The 18,461-nt window shown below is 38.5% G+C and overlaps 1 protein-coding gene across 4 annotated transcripts in view; it reads left to right on the forward strand.

Annotated features, from left to right (window-relative positions):
* The window catches only part of LOC126183575 (LIM domain and actin-binding protein 1), a 216,577-nt gene that overhangs the window by 147,262 nt on the left and 50,854 nt on the right, over positions 1-18,461 (forward strand). For all 4 annotated transcript variants that reach the window (XM_049925669.1, XM_049925670.1, XM_049925671.1 and 1 more), the window contains one exon: positions 14,310-14,397. In XM_049925669.1, coding sequence (XP_049781626.1) covers positions 14,310-14,397 — 88 coding nt within the window. The remainder of the gene's footprint in view (positions 1-14,309; positions 14,398-18,461) is intronic.

Here is an 18,461-nt window from a genome sequence, read left to right on the forward strand (position 1 = left end):
GAAACTTGGAATAAAAGTTAAAATGTATGTGGCGTTAATGTGTAGGTGGACTGAAGTTTTAATTTAATAACCCAAGAGTCATATAATTATCAAAATAATTATGATACATAGTTCTATCTTCTAAAAGCACAATGTGACATCAAAACCTGATTTTAATAGTTATTTCTACTTCTTCCAGAAGCTTATAGTGAGAATATAGATATAATAGAAACTAAACCACATTTGGGATTGAACTGTGGCCTTCCACTCCAAGAACATGCTTTATCTGTTACCATCTCGTATATTATGATAACAATGGCAAATAAATCTGTGTTTCAAAAAGCAGTTGGTTGAGTCTGACAGAAGCAATGAATTAATGATGGAGCATATGGTTTGGGACTTCAAACTGAACTTTTAAGTCTGAATTAACTGGTAGTCCTGCTGAGGTGAAAAAATGGCTGCACAGGGCAGTGAGACAAGTAACTTACTGTATTTGAAGCAGTTAAAAGTTATAAAATATCAACACTTCAACATTAAAATTTAAATAGTATTAGGCTTCTCAATCTTCCTCAAAAAATAAAGAAAAGAAGTGTGACAGTGTGTTACATAGAACAACATGTAAAAATACAAAAGTAGAGCAAATAGACAATCAAACTGAGATGATTAACAGTTCATTTGGGAAGGTAGAATAACACGATTGAATAGTACACTGGAAATGATGTTTATTCACAAAAAATGTTTAATGATTGTGGTAAGAGTATTTGTAAAACAGCCTTTGTGATTACTCATAAATTAATGAGACCACATTGTGGGAAGGACCTTATCTTGCAAAACAGCACTAGTATCTTGCTGTGAGGGCAAATGGACCCATTTGAAACAGGATAAAAGAGTAGCATCTACTTACCAATTTCTCAAACATAAACAACTGAAAAAGTAAGTGTAGAGTAAATATGTGCTGGAAGTAAACAACAGCTGTTGTCAGTCAATTTACATCGTTGAGCTGGTAATCAAAATGTTGATCACAATGTAACTCACTCTTTCTTTAGTGAGTGGCAAGTTTAAAAAAATATTAATGTAGGTCATATTCATAGCTTATATTACAATTTTGGATAGTATTATTCTGTTTGAACTGTGATGGATTATTTAGATAAAAATTCATTAGAGAAGATGTATATTGTGAAACTGATCTATTACTCTTTAAAGAGATATCTGCAAGATGATCATGAAAGAGCACCACAAATTTTTACACAATGCCTTTGCATAATGATAACTTTACTTCTAAAAGATGAGTGTCTGCAATACTTTCATACATTATTTGGTCAAAAGTATGAGGACAGCTATTAGTGGACACTAACCAGGGGTGTTTGCACCTTTCACATTTACGATGGGTTGAAGTCTGCTGGGGACAATTTCAGTGAGGCATCTCAATGTCTGTGCATGAATGACAGCCCATTCTTCCTCAAGAGCCAAAACAAGAGAAGGTAGTGACATTGGACACTGAGGTTTGGAGTGAAGTCATCATTCTAATTAATATTCCATTGGGTTCAGGACAGGACTCTTGGCAGGCCAGTCCATTTCTGGAATGTTACTGTCTGCAAACCATTGCCTCACAGACACTGCTTTATGATAGGATGTATAGTCATGTTGATGCAATCAGTTATCATGTTGAACTATTGCACTGCTATATGCTGTACACAGTGCTGTGAAATGTGTGCAATAAGGGGTCCACAGCCTAACCACAGTAAACGCCCCATACTGTAACACCACTAAAAATGATGGCAGTTGATGCTCTTCAGGCATTCATCAACCCCAAATCCTTATATTGGTTTGCCACAGGTTTAGAGTGATTCATTACTCCAGATTGCTCATTTCCAGTCCTCCACTGCCCTTGGTGTTGCTCTTTGCACCATCTCCAGCATTGTTTAACATTGGCTATAGAAGTGTGAGGCTTATGAGGGGCTGCTCGACTATAGGCTGTTTTCCTATGTTAAAAATATGGTTTGAATTATTGTTATTCAGAGTGATATAAGATTTAAATTGCATTTACAGTCAATATTCTTACAAAATATCTCTTATTTCTGTGTAATTAAACCTTAAAAAATCATTAAATATTAAGATTTGATCATGTGATCAAAAACACTCTGTTATTGGCTGACACATTGGAAAATGCATTTACAACAGTAGAAAGAATTATGTGAATGCTGATATTGGAAACCTTATGAAAATTGATGCGTTTATGCTCTACTCATTTAGACCAGCTATATGTACAAGGACAGACATTCTTTTCCCTGCTCCCTGCATCATCATTAAACCCACTCAAAACTAAGGAACTGTGGGACATTTGTAAATGTCTCTGTATTTTAAATATAAATTGTTGACTACTGGTCATGAAATACAACCCAAAACACAGTGAAATTATTCTTGGCAAATGTTAATGCTGAATTCTGCTCTACAAGATATTCAGCAGATGGAGGGCAAGAAGCATGGACTCTGTGGTGCAACATATGGCACTTGTAACTATGGAGTAAAAGAACCCACGTTCGAATCCTGGAAGGGTCATACATTTTTAAATTTTTTATATGAAAAATGAGAATAGTGTTAATAAGAACTCATTGTAGCAGTTGTTTTGATGGTGGAGTGTATTGTATGTAGCTTCACATTAATCATAGTCTGAGAAATGAACAACTTTGCTTGCAAACAATTACCTTTTTTGGAAAGTATTGCTACTGATGAAGACATCACCATGCTTCCACAGTACAATGAGGTGTAGGACAATAACTTTTGTTGAGAAATATAAAGCATTTACAACATGCAGCTAACACAAATGTAAGGGATGTGTTGTTTGTGAGTGTCAACTAATGTTGGTGTCTGAAGCAGACATAACTTCATCTTATGTAAGATGATTAAACTTTAAAAGCTGAAACAATAAGGATGCTATCTGGACAGTATGAAGATAACAAATAACAATGTTTCTAATAAAGTAAAATGTGTGTTGTCACATTAACTAGAAAATATTGTTTTGAACATCACATGTGTGATCAGCTTTTGCAAATGTAAGCGCATGTAAATGTGAAGGAAAACATAATAATACTCTGTTTCTAATTGGTGCAGTGAAGTTTTGTAATTGTGATTTGACTTTCATATGAAAGTACTGTTGATTTGTTTTATAAAAGTTAAAATACTGGTGCACACCAAATTCGAACCAAGAACCTCTGCATGTCATTTTTCACTATTTGATAGTCCACCACTCAACCAACTGAGGTACGAAAGATGTGCGAAAGAAGTGACTATAATAATAATTTTTACTAACAGTGTAATTTTGTTGAGTGATGTTATCCTTCTTTGTCAAAGTGGGAAAGTGCATCTTGGAGGTAAATTAATGTTTACTTCAGAGTTCAAGACATTTTTAATTAGGTAAGAGAACTTAGGCAGTGCAGTGCAGTGCAACAAAATTTTACGCATCTTCTCATTCTCTGAAATGCTCAAAAACAATTTTTCAAGAGTTTTATGGATGTGTTTGTACATCTTCTGAAATGTAAATTCCAAAACAAAACATCTCCACGAATAAGCTTTATGACAGTAGAAGCTACAAGCTAGTCAGTGACATCACAGTCTTCACATGACTTGAATGGAGCATTTTAGCAGGCTTTCAAATTATTTAAATTTAATTTCTGTTTTTTATAAAAGAATACTGAAATTCAAGAAGGAAAAAGTGTGTTATGAGCATAAAATACCATAATTAACCATTTAAGGCAGTTTCCAAGAAACAGTCAAATAGCCTACTGTAACCCATTCTTCTTAACTCTGTAGGCACAGTCATTGTGCTAGCTGGACTTTGCAACTCATGAGTGACTCGTTCCACTGATTTTGTATGATTTTTTATAACCATCCTCCATAATCCTTGATTGTCCCTGTCCATCATTACATCAGGTCTTCTCGTCTTGGGTTAGCTGTGGTTGACCCTTAGTGTTACCATTTCACTATCACATTACACTTCACAGTGAGAGAACTACCTTGTCAGTTTCACCTACCTACAAAAATGTCTCTGAATTATATATTTGAAAGATCTTTCCCTTCTGTTGCTATAAAAATTTCCACTGAGTTCCATACACATATTAGGTTTTCAATGTTTTCTGGAAGTTAGCATTTCTCATAATTTTTTCTGACTTTCACATTTACATTTGCTTTTTTAGCTAAAATAGATTTGGCATTACTGACATAAAAAATTCATTATTACTGAATTCAAAACATAACACAACAAATTTTCTCATAAAGTTTTAGTTAACTTTGGCTTGCATCCCCTTATACTCTACTAGTATCTATTGCCACTCAAAAATTCCTGTTAATGGCATTCTACATGTTTATGTATACTTGAAGATAGTGGAGGATGATTGTCTTTTTCTTCTTATGACATAAAGACAGAATAATCAGAGAAGAGAGTGACACCAGAAAATAAGAATGAAATCACACAGCTCAGGGAGGCATTACTTGCAACATAATGTATTCACTAAAGAGCAGTGAACCTCGTACCTATTCATTGCCTGCAGTTACAGTGCCCCCTCTTTCCCCTCTAGGTTTGCATCGATGTGTCAAATTCCACATCTACTTTTCAAAACTTCTGACATTCCACTGCAAAACACAACAAAACTACCGAACATTTGATATTTTCAACAACAATTCCTTTAACCATTGCAAGCACACTAAAGTTTATTTTACACCTACCTTGAAAAATACCTACTGTACATTGCACTGAAAATCACTTTTTGCAAACTGTATTTCTGTGTCAACTTCAAACAATTTGGACATAATTGCTGCTGGTAACTTAGCAACAGGCTTCTTTAATTTAGCAACTTGCACCTTATTTACCCTTTCAAATTTCATGTTTACATTACTTACACTAACTTTTACTAATTACTTCTCATGCACCTTAGTATTACATTCCATTTCAAATCGACACTCATCCTCACTGTCACCTACTTTGTCAGAAGTTCATTCATTAATTGTGCATACCCTGTTTCAACATCATCAAAAGTATCAATATTTACAGCAACAACGTTATGCTCAATCCCCAGATCTCGAATATCAACACAATTTGATAGATTTGCCTCATAAATAAGTTCAGTATGATCATTACAAGAACATAACTCAATTACTCCTGACTTATCCTGACAAGAATTAACAAATTCGACTTCCATCTCCTTATTAAATAATTTTTATATCTCATCTTCACTATCTCACAGATTTTGAATCCAAGTGTCCAGTGATGATCCCCTGTTCATACACTTTTCATCTACCCTATTTTTGAAACATTTTTTCACTGAGTCTGTCTTCTTGTCCAAATGTGATTTTAAGCTAATAATTTCATTCTTAAAAATTCTTTTTAACTCCTGAACTTAACATTTTTTTTTCAAATTATGTTCCAAAAATATTTTTTTTTACTAATGAAAAACTTCCTATAATGAATGACATTACCTACAGACATATAAAGACAGCTTTTAAGGGTCAAAATAACAAGTTACAAAATTTTGGAGATCACCAGTAATAAAATCCTGAGTAAATTTGCACAGTGGACTATGACTAAAATATCCTGAAATTTGAAGACATTTTGTAGTTTCTGTGTAGCTGTGAAGTCTGACCATGTATTTCACAGTTGTTTCCTGTGAACATAAATCTTGAAGGAGCTGGCTGGAACACAGTGGATGCATTTATCTCATACCACTGGTGAGTAATTGGTACTAAGTTGACAAAATGTCATCACTTTCAGTCTCTAATGAAGTAACATCTCATTCTTCTTCGCTTTCTGAGCCACTTTTTCGGTGTCAAACTCAAGATTACTACATCCATCCTGTTTTGAAAGCATTGCCTAAACAACAATATAGGAGAGAGTCTGAAAGCATGCATTTTGTTGCTGAGTATCCAAAGCTGCACACAGTAAAAATGATATCTGGTGGCAACCACCTCAACCAAAACATGACAGCCAGGCCAAAAATGTAATACCAGATGCTCTGTAGTAGCTAACACTGAACTATTGGTGCTTAAGTGGAAATAAGCAGGATTTTATTTTTCCGGTCTTTTCTTAAGTCGCCTGAGTATTCTCTGAATTTTAAGTTTATGTCAAAATAACAGAAATGAGACAACTCAGGGTTTTTATTCATTTCTACCCTTAAACCACTGATGTTACTCTTATTACACATATTCTCATTCATTAATTCCATCAACTGTGTCTTTAAGTTCTCATTTACTGATCCTGTCTTCACCTCGTACTTTCTTCACACAATTCCTTTTCAATTACTCTTGATCTATCCTCTTAACTCTTCACATTACAGTAATCAGCAGGTAAATTGACAGGGTGAATTGACATTTTATCTATAACTTTATTGTCATTTACTTCAACATGTACAGCTGAATCTAGCCCTTATCTAAGCCCAATTCACCATAAAATTCACTTTGACTTACTACAACTTTTTCCTCTATCAATTTTAGCCCTTCTTCCCTGTATTCATACATACTGTAATTGAAAGATTCACTTTTGATTTTTCTACCCATTCCTCAACATAAACACATCATTTTTCTCTTTGTCATTGATGTTGACCAGATACACTCCTGGAAATGGAAAAAAGAACACATTGACACCGGTGTGTCAGACCCACCATACTTGTTCCGGACACTTCGAGAGGGCTGTACAAGCAATGATCACACGCACGGCACAGCGGACACACCAGGAACCGCGGTGTTGGCCGTCGAATGGCGCTAGCTGCGCAGCATTTGTGCACCGCCGCCGTCAGTGTCAGCCAGTTTGCCGTGGCATACGGAGCTCCATCGCAGTCTTTAACACTGGTAGCATGCCGCGACAGCGTGGACGTGAACCGTATGTGCAGTTGACGGACTTTGAGCGAGGGCGTATAGTGGGCATGCGGGATGCCGGGTGGACGTACCGCCGAATTGCTCAACACGTGGGGCGTGAGGTCTCCACAGTACATCGATGTTGTCGCCAGTGGTCGGCGGAAGGTGCACGTGCCCGTCGACCTGGGACCGGACCGCAGCGACGCACGGATGCACGCCAAGACCGTAGGATCCTACGCAGTGCCGTAGGGGACCGCACCGCCACTTCCCAGCAAATTAGGGACATTGTTGCTCCTGGGGTATCGGCGAGGACCATTCGCAACCGTCTCCATGAAGCTGGGCTACGGTCCCGCACACCGTTAGACTGTCTTCCGCTCATGCCCCAACATCGTGCAGCCCGCCTCCAGTGGTGTCGCGACAGGCGTGAATGGAGGGACGAATGGAGACGTGTCGTCTTCAGCGATGAGAGTCGCTTCTGCCTTGGTGCCAATGATGGTCATATGCGTGTTTGGCGCCGTGCAGGTGAGCGCCACAATCAGGACTGCATACGACCGAGGCACACAGGGCCAACACCCGGCATCATGGTGTGGGGAGCAATCTCCTACACTGGCCGTACACCACTGGTGATCGTTGAGGGGACACTGAATAGTGCACGGTACATCCAAACCGTCATCGAACCCATCGTTCTACCATTCCTAGACCGGCAAGGGAACTTGCTGTTCCAACAGGACAATGCACGTCCGCATGTATCCCATGCCACCCAACGTGCTCTAGAAGGTGTAAGTCAACTACCCTGGCCAGCAAGATCTCCGGATCTGTCCCCCATTGAGCATGTTTGGGACTGGATGAAGCGTCATCTCACGTGGTCTGCACGTCCAGCACGAACGCTGGTCCAACTGAGGCGCCAGGTGGAAATGGCATGGCAAGCCGTTCCACAGGACTACATCCAGCATCTCTACGATCGTCTCCATGGGAGAATAGCAGCCTGCACTGCTGCGAAAGGTGGATATACACTGTACTAGTGCCGACATTGTGCATGCTCTGTTGCCTGTGTCTATGTGCCTGTGGTTCTGTCAGTGTGATCATGTGATGTATCTGACCCCAGGAATGTGTCAATAAAGTTTCCCCTTCCTGGGACAATGAATTCACGGTGTTCTTATTTCAATTTCCAGGAGTGTAGTACATCATACCTTGTAACAAAAAACACTTCAACCTGTTGTTTGTTAATGCCCTCTGAATGCCAGTTGCCTGTGAAGTTGGTCATCTGCTAGATAGCTCATTTATCTGCCAGTGCTGACATGAAAGTTATAGATGCATTCCATGCTGATAGGCTGCTTCCCTCAGAATATAGCACTGCGGTTCCTCATCCTCACATTGGCTGAAGATTTTGCATCCAGTATGGTTGAGTTTGTTTACTTTTTAGACTGCATAGTCCCATGGTTAGCCTTGTTATTAGTACTATCTGCATTGTCCTATATACACTGCTGTCACAAAAGTGCCACACAGAAAGCTGATATTCACACTTAACTCATCCCATTGTTTTCCTACTATTAACATCAGTGTATGCAATTTCCCCATTTATCCCCAATCACAGTTACACAGTCTGTAGATTTTGTCACACTTCACTGTTATGGTACATTTCTTTATTACATGCTAATGTTCTTTGCTACAGTGTTCATCAGTTTGTAACTTTTGCCACAGGTCACTGTCTTTTAACCATGTGAGTTCTTTAACAAAATGTTTCTACTACAATGTGCTGCTCACCCATGCCACCAAATGGAACATTTCCCTACATGGCTCTTGGCACTCTCAAAGTTCACCATAGAGTGACTACAGCTGAAAATAGTACTCAGATGTTGTTCAATTGATGGAAACTAGAGAGTTTATGCTTGTTAAATGGTCTCTTCCACATTTATTACCACCCTAAATCTTGCAATGACCAGTTCAGTTGTATGCCACTCTGATTACACAGGTAGTGAAACTCTAATATCTCCCCACTTTGTTCTTTGAACAATACAGTTCCAGTGACACAACAGCACTTAAGCTCAGTCCTTGTACTGAGCGGTGGTATGAAAACACAAATAGCGGTACACTTAGAAAAACTGTTCATATTATCAGGTTAATGGACCAACACTTAAATGCTTCACAGTGTTGATTTAGCATTTAAGAAGCATTTGACTGTCTCTGTCTAAAGTTTTGACATGAGATGTTACAACTTTATAACAGGCAATCATAATCTTTCTTGTGCACTGTATCTATAGAGGTGTTAGCAATACCACTGTTAGGTGTGGATTTTCACAGATAGGTTGCACATAGATGTTTCGTGGTTGCTAGTGCCTCTGGGACTTTAAGCTACATAGATTTTATGTGTGTGACTGCTTGTAGCAGACTTTGCTACGTGATGTTACATACATGAATGCTAACAGTTGACTGAAGAGTCTGGGTATGTTCAACTATTTAAATATTGGTGTGAAGATATTTCTTGATTTCAGAAACAACATAATGTTTTGAAAAATGATTAGGTTATATCTGACCACCTTGAATGGCTGTATGCTAGGGAAGTAATGAGTTTTATGAAATATATTACAGGTTAGTATATCAAAAAGTTTGGAGAACAATATTATGCATCCATGTTTGGAATACCCTAATTACAAATATGGATTCCATCTTGAAAGTTATTTTACATTATCATAAATTATGCAAAATCTTAATCAGTGGCTTAATGAAGTATGCCATCCTGTTAATAAAAGATTCTATAAAGATTATGTGAAAGAACTTGCTCCCATTCTGTGGTGTCACCGCCAGACACCACACTTGCTAGGTGGTAGCCTTTAAATCAGCCACGGTCCGCTAGTATACGACGGACCCGCGTGTCGCCACTGTCAGTGATTGCAGACCGAGCGCCGCCACACGGCAAGTCTAGAGACACTTCCTAGCACTCACCCCAGTTGTACAGCCGACTTAGCGAGCAATGGTTCACTGACAAATTACGCTCTCATTTGCCGAGACGATAGTTAGCATAGCCTTCAGCTACGTCATTTGCTATGACCTAGCAAGGCGCCATTTATCATTTGCTATGTATCTTGTGAAGCATGTACCATCAGACCGATGTACACCAATTATGGATTAAAGTTAAGTATTACATCAACTACGTACTTTATTTGCTACTATAAAGTCCCTTAACTGTTCCAGACCTCACGCCAGCCTGCGTGAGTTTTAACGCGTGCCTTTCGGCATCCTCGCATAGTGACTTGGCTGTCTTGCCAAGTCACAACACATTCTAGCAGTAATTTATCATAGTTTGCTTGAGCAACGAAAGGTACCTAATGACTGGGAAAGGGCACAGATCACACCTGTTTTTAAGAAAGGGCATAAGACAGATCCACACAATTATAGACCTATATCATTGACGTCAGTCTATTGTAGAATTATGGAACATGTTTTATGCTCAAGAATTATGACATTCTTGGAAAATGATGAACAGCTCCTCTACAAAAATCAACATGGCTTCCACAAACAGAGACCCTGTGAAACTCAGCTCGCTCTGTTCCTCCATGATATCCACAGTGCAATGGACTACCATGAGATCCACAGTGCAGTGGACTACGGAGCTCAGGCTGATGCCTTGTTCCTTGATTTCAGTAAGGCATTTCACACCATCTCACATTGCCATTTAATGAAAAAAATATGAGCTTATGGAGTATCGGAGCAGACCTTTGATTGGATTCAAGACTTTCTTGTAGACAGAACTCAACATGTCGCTCTTAATGGAACTAAATTGACAGATGAAAAGATAATATCCAGAGTACCACAGGGAAGTGTGATAGGACCATTGCTGTTCACAATATATATGAATGATCTAGTAGAAAGTGTCAGATGCTCTTTAATGCTATTCGCAGATGATGCAGTTGCTTATACCAAAGTAACAACGTCAGAAGATAGTAAGAATTTGCAGAATGACCTGCAGAAAATTGATGAATGGTGCAGACTCTGGCTGTTGACCCTGAATGTAAATAAATGTAACATATTGTGCATACATAGGAAAAGAAATCCACTAGTGTACAGCTACACTATTGATGACAAACAGTTGGAGACAGTGCCTGCCGTAAAATATCTAGGTCTAACTATCCAGAACAACCTTAAGTGGAATGACCATATAAAGCAGATAGTGGAAAAGCAGACACAAGACTCAGATTGATTGGAAAAATCTTAAGGAAATGTAATTCATCCATGAAAGAAGTGGCTTATAAGGTGATTGTTTGCCTGATTCTTTAGTATCATTTAGCTGGTAGGAGAGTGTTACGGAGATGCTAAACAAACTCCACTGGCAGATGTTGCAAGAGAGACGTTGTGCACCACAGAGAGATTTCCTATTGAAATTTCGGGAGAGCACTTTTCAGGAGGAGTCAGACAAATATTACTTCCCCCCACATAATCTCTTATTGAGCACGAGGAGAAGATTCGAGAAATTAGAGTCAATACAGAGCCTTACCGACAATCATTCTTCCCTTGCACTATTCGTGACTGGAACAGGGTTGGAGGGATCAGATAGTGGTACCGAAAGTATCCTCTGCCACACACCATTAGGTGGCTTGCGGAGTATGATGTAGATTATTTCATTACTTCCAGGTAATTTAAAATATGCTATTAAAGAGTTGAACTGCCAGCTTTTCAATGATATATGTTACTTTAGTCAAATATGCTGATTAGCTCACTAGATATTGCAGATGATGAGCTTATGAGTATTAACTTCAGTTAGTTGTATTTTTCAATTAACAGACTTCTCACAAAAACTAAGTTCACTAATGTAATCAGCTCATTCAAAATAATAATCTGTGTAATAAAATTAAGTCTAATTTAGCATAATTACTGACCTGAAATATTTATCTTTATGTTATTATATATTATGTAGGTGACTGTGTGAAAGCTGAATAATACTCAGAACAAAAAAAATAGTTATTTAAGAAGCATAGAAACAAAATGGATGGATAGTTTATACCTTGCTGTGTCACATCATCACCAACAGTTGACTTAGACAGCTTGAAAAGAGTTGAAATGTCCCTGATGGACTTGTTACTTGGGTGACATCAAATGAGTCATGGGTGCCCATGCCCAGGGGCAGGGGTGTCCCCCCAGGTCCAGAACTATATCTTTCTTATGGCTGCTTAGGTGTCTATTGATCTTCCAAAATATTAAAAATACTCCAGACCCACAAGTTCTAGCCCCCCTCCCTCCCCCATCAAACTATTGTATGGGTGCTCTTGCAATGGGTAGTCCACATTCAAAGTCACTGAGCTTCCTGACTAGTCCATTCTGCTGTTACTGCTACTCTACAAACAACAGAATACTCCCTACCTTCTTTTATATTGTGGATGGGGGGGAGGAAGGGGGGGGGGGGTCCACTTGTCATGACGTCTAGTTTACAATTCTGCATTATGTAGAGATATGTGGACACTTCTGATCAGGTAGTGCAAGTATGACCTATCATTCATATTTAATTCTTAATATGTTAACTTATTGATTATTTTTTCTTTGAGACTTTACATGACACCTAGTGCAAAATTATTGCATCTAGCTGCTTAATAAACTTGTGGATATTGTTTTATTTTTGTTTAATTCTTGCATAGATGTACAATAACAATTACTGACACATGGACAAGCAATCATTCTTTTTTTGGTTTTTATTGTGTTCATTTACATGTCGTACTCCATACATCCCATTATGAAGAATGATCCTAGGATTGTTTAGTGAAGATACATCACCACTGAGATGTGGTTATAATAAAATGCTTCTGTAGAATTAAATAATAATTATTGTTAAAGGTGTTGGCCATACTACCATTCCCTTATTACATGGCATACTCTATTTATACTTACTTAAGTAGACTGCAAATTAACATCATGTCTTGTATGGAAATAGATTATTATTCACTATACAGAAGAGACAATGAGCATTAGCCAGACGTAAGGAAAGGATGATTACCATCTGAGCTCTAGACCATATTCCTGTTTCTGATAACTAACAAAACATGCAAACACTCAGTGTTTACACACTCAGCGACTTATTGTCTCTGCACTGTGGCCGAACTAGGTATTTTGTTTAAAACCATGACTGGTTTTGGCTCCCAATGCCTTTATCTCTTGGTAGATATCAAATATCCAGAGAGGACACAAGACAAGTGGCAGGATGCCCTCTCAGGATGCCTGACATATACCACTAGATAATGGCCTTGGGGATGAAACTGGTCATGGTTTTAAATAAAAAGAAAAGTGCAACTGGTGGGGATATTTTCATCAAAACCACAACAAAGTTTCAGAATTGGCACCAAGATGTTCCGCATGCTGGACAAGAAATTAAGTTATTAATGTCAGCCACATTCAGCTAAGTAGCATTGTTGATAACATGACGGTTCTGTTGGTCCATAGTCACCACTTTGATGAATAGATAATTGGTTCATGGTCATACCCATGTGCAATGCTATACAGTGTAAGCAGCACTGTTGGTGGACCACATGACTGATTTCACATGTAGACCTGCCTGATGGAGTAGGAAGTATTGTAACCAGGACGAAATAGGAGAAGGGAAGCAGATATATGGAACAGGACTTGTGCTTGGTTCTCCTGCAGAGACATGGCTCATGGGGTTTGGAGCAGGAGTAGCATAGGAAAGGCCAAGGCTCTTATATGGGATAGTTGGGCAGTTGAATACCACTTTGAGTGGGGTGGGGAGGATAGTGAGGAAAATGGCGGAAATCTTGGCAGAAAAAATATTTTAATGGTTCCAGTTTTGGGTGGTGAAAGGAGTGCTCCTTTGTGGCTGCGCAACAGTGGGGGAAGGGAACAGAGAGAATTGTGAAGGTGGTGGGGTGACAGAGGCAGAAAGTGGGGAGGAACAAGGACCAGAGTTAGGAGGAGCATAGGGGACAGTGGAGATTTAAGCCAGGAAAATGTGGAATGAAAGGATGTTTTGCAGGGACAGTTCCCATTTGTGAAATCCAGAGATGCTGATTTTCTGTGTGTGAGGATTAAGATGGCAGTTTGTTTAATTATAAGTCTATGCAGTAGTTTTGGTAGAGTTAATATGTAGTGTGCCTGCTTTTGTAGCTGTATTATTTTGTAGTTCTCAGTTTTTAATTTATCTGTGTTCAGATAAAAATAAATGCCATAGAGGGCAATGTGTATAAAATGGGTATAAAATTACATTTAAGGTATTCACATGGAGTATACATGTTACAATTAACATCAAACAAAGTGATAGACTGTAGAAAGCAAAAGTATACAGGGAAAGAATGGTTTAGTGTCAGTGTAAATATGAAATAACTGTTTCTCAGTTTGATATCAAAACCTTACAGCTTTTGTAGCTGTAATTAATAAATTAGTAGACAGTTTATTCCTAAATGTAACTATCACCATTTATTTACCTGTTGTTCACTATTGTTAATTCACTGGTTATTTAACTGATGCACTGTGATTCCATACTTTGGCAGGTGGGAAACTGGGCATACTACAAAAAAGGAAGAAATGCGTGAAGAGAGAAAGCAGGAAATACAGAACATACGATCAAGACTTTTTATGGTAATATTATTATCTATTAAAAATACATTACTCTTTCATATGTAATTGTAAATCAATAGTTTGTTTCATCTAGATATGATGTTCCTGATTTCCAAGAAAAATAAGTATTCAAAACCCCATTGAAGAATACATTTAAACTGTGCCAGTGTGCAATGATACTAAGTAACTAGGGGGTGCACCTTTGCAGTTGATTAGAGGGGATGGACAGAGAATTAGAGCTATGTGAGGATATGGCATGAGAAATTTGTTTGCAAGCTATTACAAGGGGGAGGGGGGATGAGGTCCATCTGTGAAGGTTTTAGTAAGATCATCAGCATAATGGGCAAGCAATTGCTCATCACTGTAGAGTCTATGGTAAAGACTTTCTAGTGTAGAAGGGATTGCAGCTTTCAAAATGGCTAATGGGCTTGATATGGACAGAGGTTTGTATGGAGCCATTGCAGAGGTGGAGATCAACACCCATTAAGTTGGTACATCCCATCCTGAGGATGGGAAGGAATGAGAGTAGAATGTCTTGGCTCTGGGTCCAGATCATCAAGATATAATCCATGACTCTAAACCAGACAAAGTGTTTGGGGTTTCAGGTAGCTAGGAACATTTCCTCTAGATGTGTCATAAAGAGATTTACTTAAGAGAGTGCCATTGCAGGTGTTTATGGCCATGCTGCAAATTTGTTTGTATATCTTTCCTGAAGTAGTCATGTGAAAGCATGTAGTTTGTCTGGTTATAAGGAATGATGTGATGGGTTTGAAGTTGGTAGGATGCTGGGAGAGGTAATATTTGATACTGATAAGGCCATGGGTGTGAAGAACATTGGTGTGTATGGATGTGGTGTTAACAGTGATGAGTAGGGGTGTAAATGTTAATAGTGTTGGGATGGTTGAGAGACTATGGGGAAAATGGTTCATGTCTTTCATTTGGGTAGCTAGGCTGTGGGAAATGATCAACAAGTGCCAAGGTTCTATCCATGGGAGTGCAGTAGCCAGCTATAATGGGAAACCCAGTATTATGAGACATGTATAGGGGGTGGTTGGAGTGAGGAGGGAGTCAGATTGAGGGGAGACATTCTGAGATGGGAATGTATGGGATGGAATCACTATGGCAGGTCTGGTGGGTAGAGAAATCAGACAGTTGGTGGATGCATTCTGTCAGGTAAGCACTGTGATACATCACAACAGTAGTGGAACATTTTTCTTCAGGGATGATGACAAAATCAGCATATTTCATAATGTTTGATGTCAACAAGAGATTCAACACTAATCTTTCATCCTTTTTTAAGGTTGTTGATGGCTTTTCTTTTCCTCATTGAGAGGTTTGTGTCCTTGGGAAAGGACCTAGGAAAGAAGAATGAGGCCAGGCCAACCAGGTGGTGGTTAGGTGGGAGTGAGGTAAGGTTATGGTTGGATGAAGGTACGACCTAAGAGGTGCAAGATTCAAGGACAAATTTTTATTGCCTTTGGTTGGAGTGTTTTGTAGCAAAAAAAATTTCCATTTTAGGAACCTGGAGAAGCAGAGTAGATCTGTAACAAGTCCTGTATGATTGAGCTTGGCTGTGGTGCTGAAAGTGAGGCTGTTGGATAGGACTGAATCTTCTGTAGGATTGAGGGTTTTGGTATGCAGGTTTACCACAGCAATTTGTTTGTTTGGGTTGTGTTTTGCTCTGAAGGAGGAGTCATCCAAAAGCTAGCAACATTCTGAGTCTTTTTTATGTGCATGTCAATGACTCAGAGCATCAATTATTCTGAGGTGTTACATGTACTCTAAAAATTGTTTATAAATAACATTTTGATTTTCAACTTATTAAAAAAAGTAATCTGCAATTAATTCCTGTTATTAACAATGTAAGTAACCCTAGTTTTGACTGGTTGTTAATATACTTTATAGAAGTAGCTTGCTATGGCTGCTTCTGCCTGTTAATGTATAACATGACTTATTCTGCTTCCTTGAAGACCCTGCTACAAAATAGGATGAATTGATGAATGAATGAATGAAAGGAAGTTCACATTCTTTCCATAAAATTCTGCACTCAGAATTTGGCTTCTGCCTTTCTTGTGATGGAAGTTATTTGAAATTACTCTGTTAGATCTGTTTTTTGATCTTTCTCTTTTTTAAGGTCTTTATTAATGTTTATGAATTGATACTCTGTTTTATTCGTGTACCTACATAACTGTGAATAACAATTTTTTATATTTCAGATTCAAATAACTTCATAGTGGCTTTAAAATGGACAAATTATGTTATATCTGTTTTATATTTTGTGCATCCAGCTTCAACATTTGTTTTTTTGCTAGTATTTAGATTATTACAAGAGCATGCTGAAAAGTAAAGAGTCCAAATTTTGTACATCTCCATCTACATGACTACTCTGCAATTTACATTTAAGTCCTTGGCAGAGGGTTCATTGAACCACAATCATACTATCTCTCTACCATTCCACTCCGGAACAGCGCGTGGGAAAACGAACACCTAAACCTTTCTGTTCAAGCTCTGATTTCTCTTATTTTATTTTGATGATCAATCCTACCTATGTAGGTTGCGCTCAACAAAATATTTTCGCATTCAGAAGAGAAAATTGGTGACTGAAATTTCGTAAATAGATCTCACTGCGACAAAAAACGTCTTTGGTGTAATGACTTCCATCCCAACTCGCGTATCATATCTGCCACACTCTCTCCCCTATTACGTGATACAAAACGAGCTGCCCTTTTTTGCACACTTTTGATGTCCTCCGTCAATCCCACCTGGTAAGGATCCCACACCGCGCAGCAATATTCTAACAGAGGACGAACGAGTGTAGTGTAAGCTGTCTCTTTAGTGGACTTGTTGCATCTTCTAAGTGTCCTGCCAATGAAACACAACCTTTGGCTCGCCTTCCCCACAATATTATCTATGTGGTCTTTCCAACTGAAGTTGTTCGTAATTTTAACACCCAGGTACTTAGTTGAATTGACAGCCTTGAGAATTGTACTACTTATCAAGTAATCGAATTCCAACGGATTTGTTTTGGAACTCATGTGGATCACCTAACACTTTTCGTTATTTAGCGTCAAGTGCCACCTGCCACACCATACAGCAATCTTTTCTAAATGGCTTTGCAACTGATACTGGTCTTCGGATGACCTTACTAGATGGTAAATTACAGCATCATCTGCGAACAACCTAAGAGAACTGCTCAGATTGTCACCCAGGTCATTTATATAGATCAGGAACAGCAGAGGTCCCAGGACGCTTCCCTGGGAAACACCTGATATCACTTCAATTTTACTCGATGATTTGCTGTCTATTACTACGAACTGCAACCTTCCTGACAGGAAATCACGAATTCAGTCGCACAACTGAGACAATACTCCATAGGCCCGCAGCTTGATTAGAAGTCGCTTGTGAATTTGTATGTGAAAACTCTTAAAGGCTATTAAATAAAACAAATGTTATTAACATTCTACATCTTTATTCTTCATGTCTACACATTTATTTCTATCACCCAGGCAATGAACACATTTCTCCCAACAAGAGACCAGTTTGTTGAATCCATCACTGTAAAATGTTTCACTCTCTTGACAGAGTCACATCCACACCTCTGCTTGAACTGCTTTATTACTATCAAAGTTATGTCCTTGAAGTTGTTATTTAAGTTTTGGAAAGAGATGAAAATCGGATGGGACTGTATAGAGGATGATCGATCACAGTGAATACGAGGCGTCAGATTGTTGAAGATGTCGTAGCACTCATGTGGTCTGGCATTTTCATGCTCAAGGAGAGGGTCCTCCATGTGTGGACATTTTGTGTGGTGTGCACAAACTCTTTAAATTTGAATCTCGATTGCAGCACACTTTTTCTCATGTACTCACATGGTCATGTTGCACACCACTGCATTACACGCCCAAATGGCAGAGGGCTGCAAATATGTGTACAGAAAGAATAAAGATGTAGAAAGTGAATGAAGTTTGTTGTATTTAAATAGCTTTAAGAGTTTTTACATAAAAAATTCAGAGGCTTACTTTTCAGCATGCTGTCATATAATTCTGCCCAGTCCTGTAGGTGTTAAGTAATTGATGTTCATGGAG

This window comes from Schistocerca cancellata, chromosome 4 (genome assembly GCF_023864275.1).
Source record: "Schistocerca cancellata isolate TAMUIC-IGC-003103 chromosome 4, iqSchCanc2.1, whole genome shotgun sequence".
In the NCBI taxonomy this organism is placed as follows: Eukaryota; Metazoa; Arthropoda; class Insecta; order Orthoptera; family Acrididae; genus Schistocerca; species Schistocerca cancellata.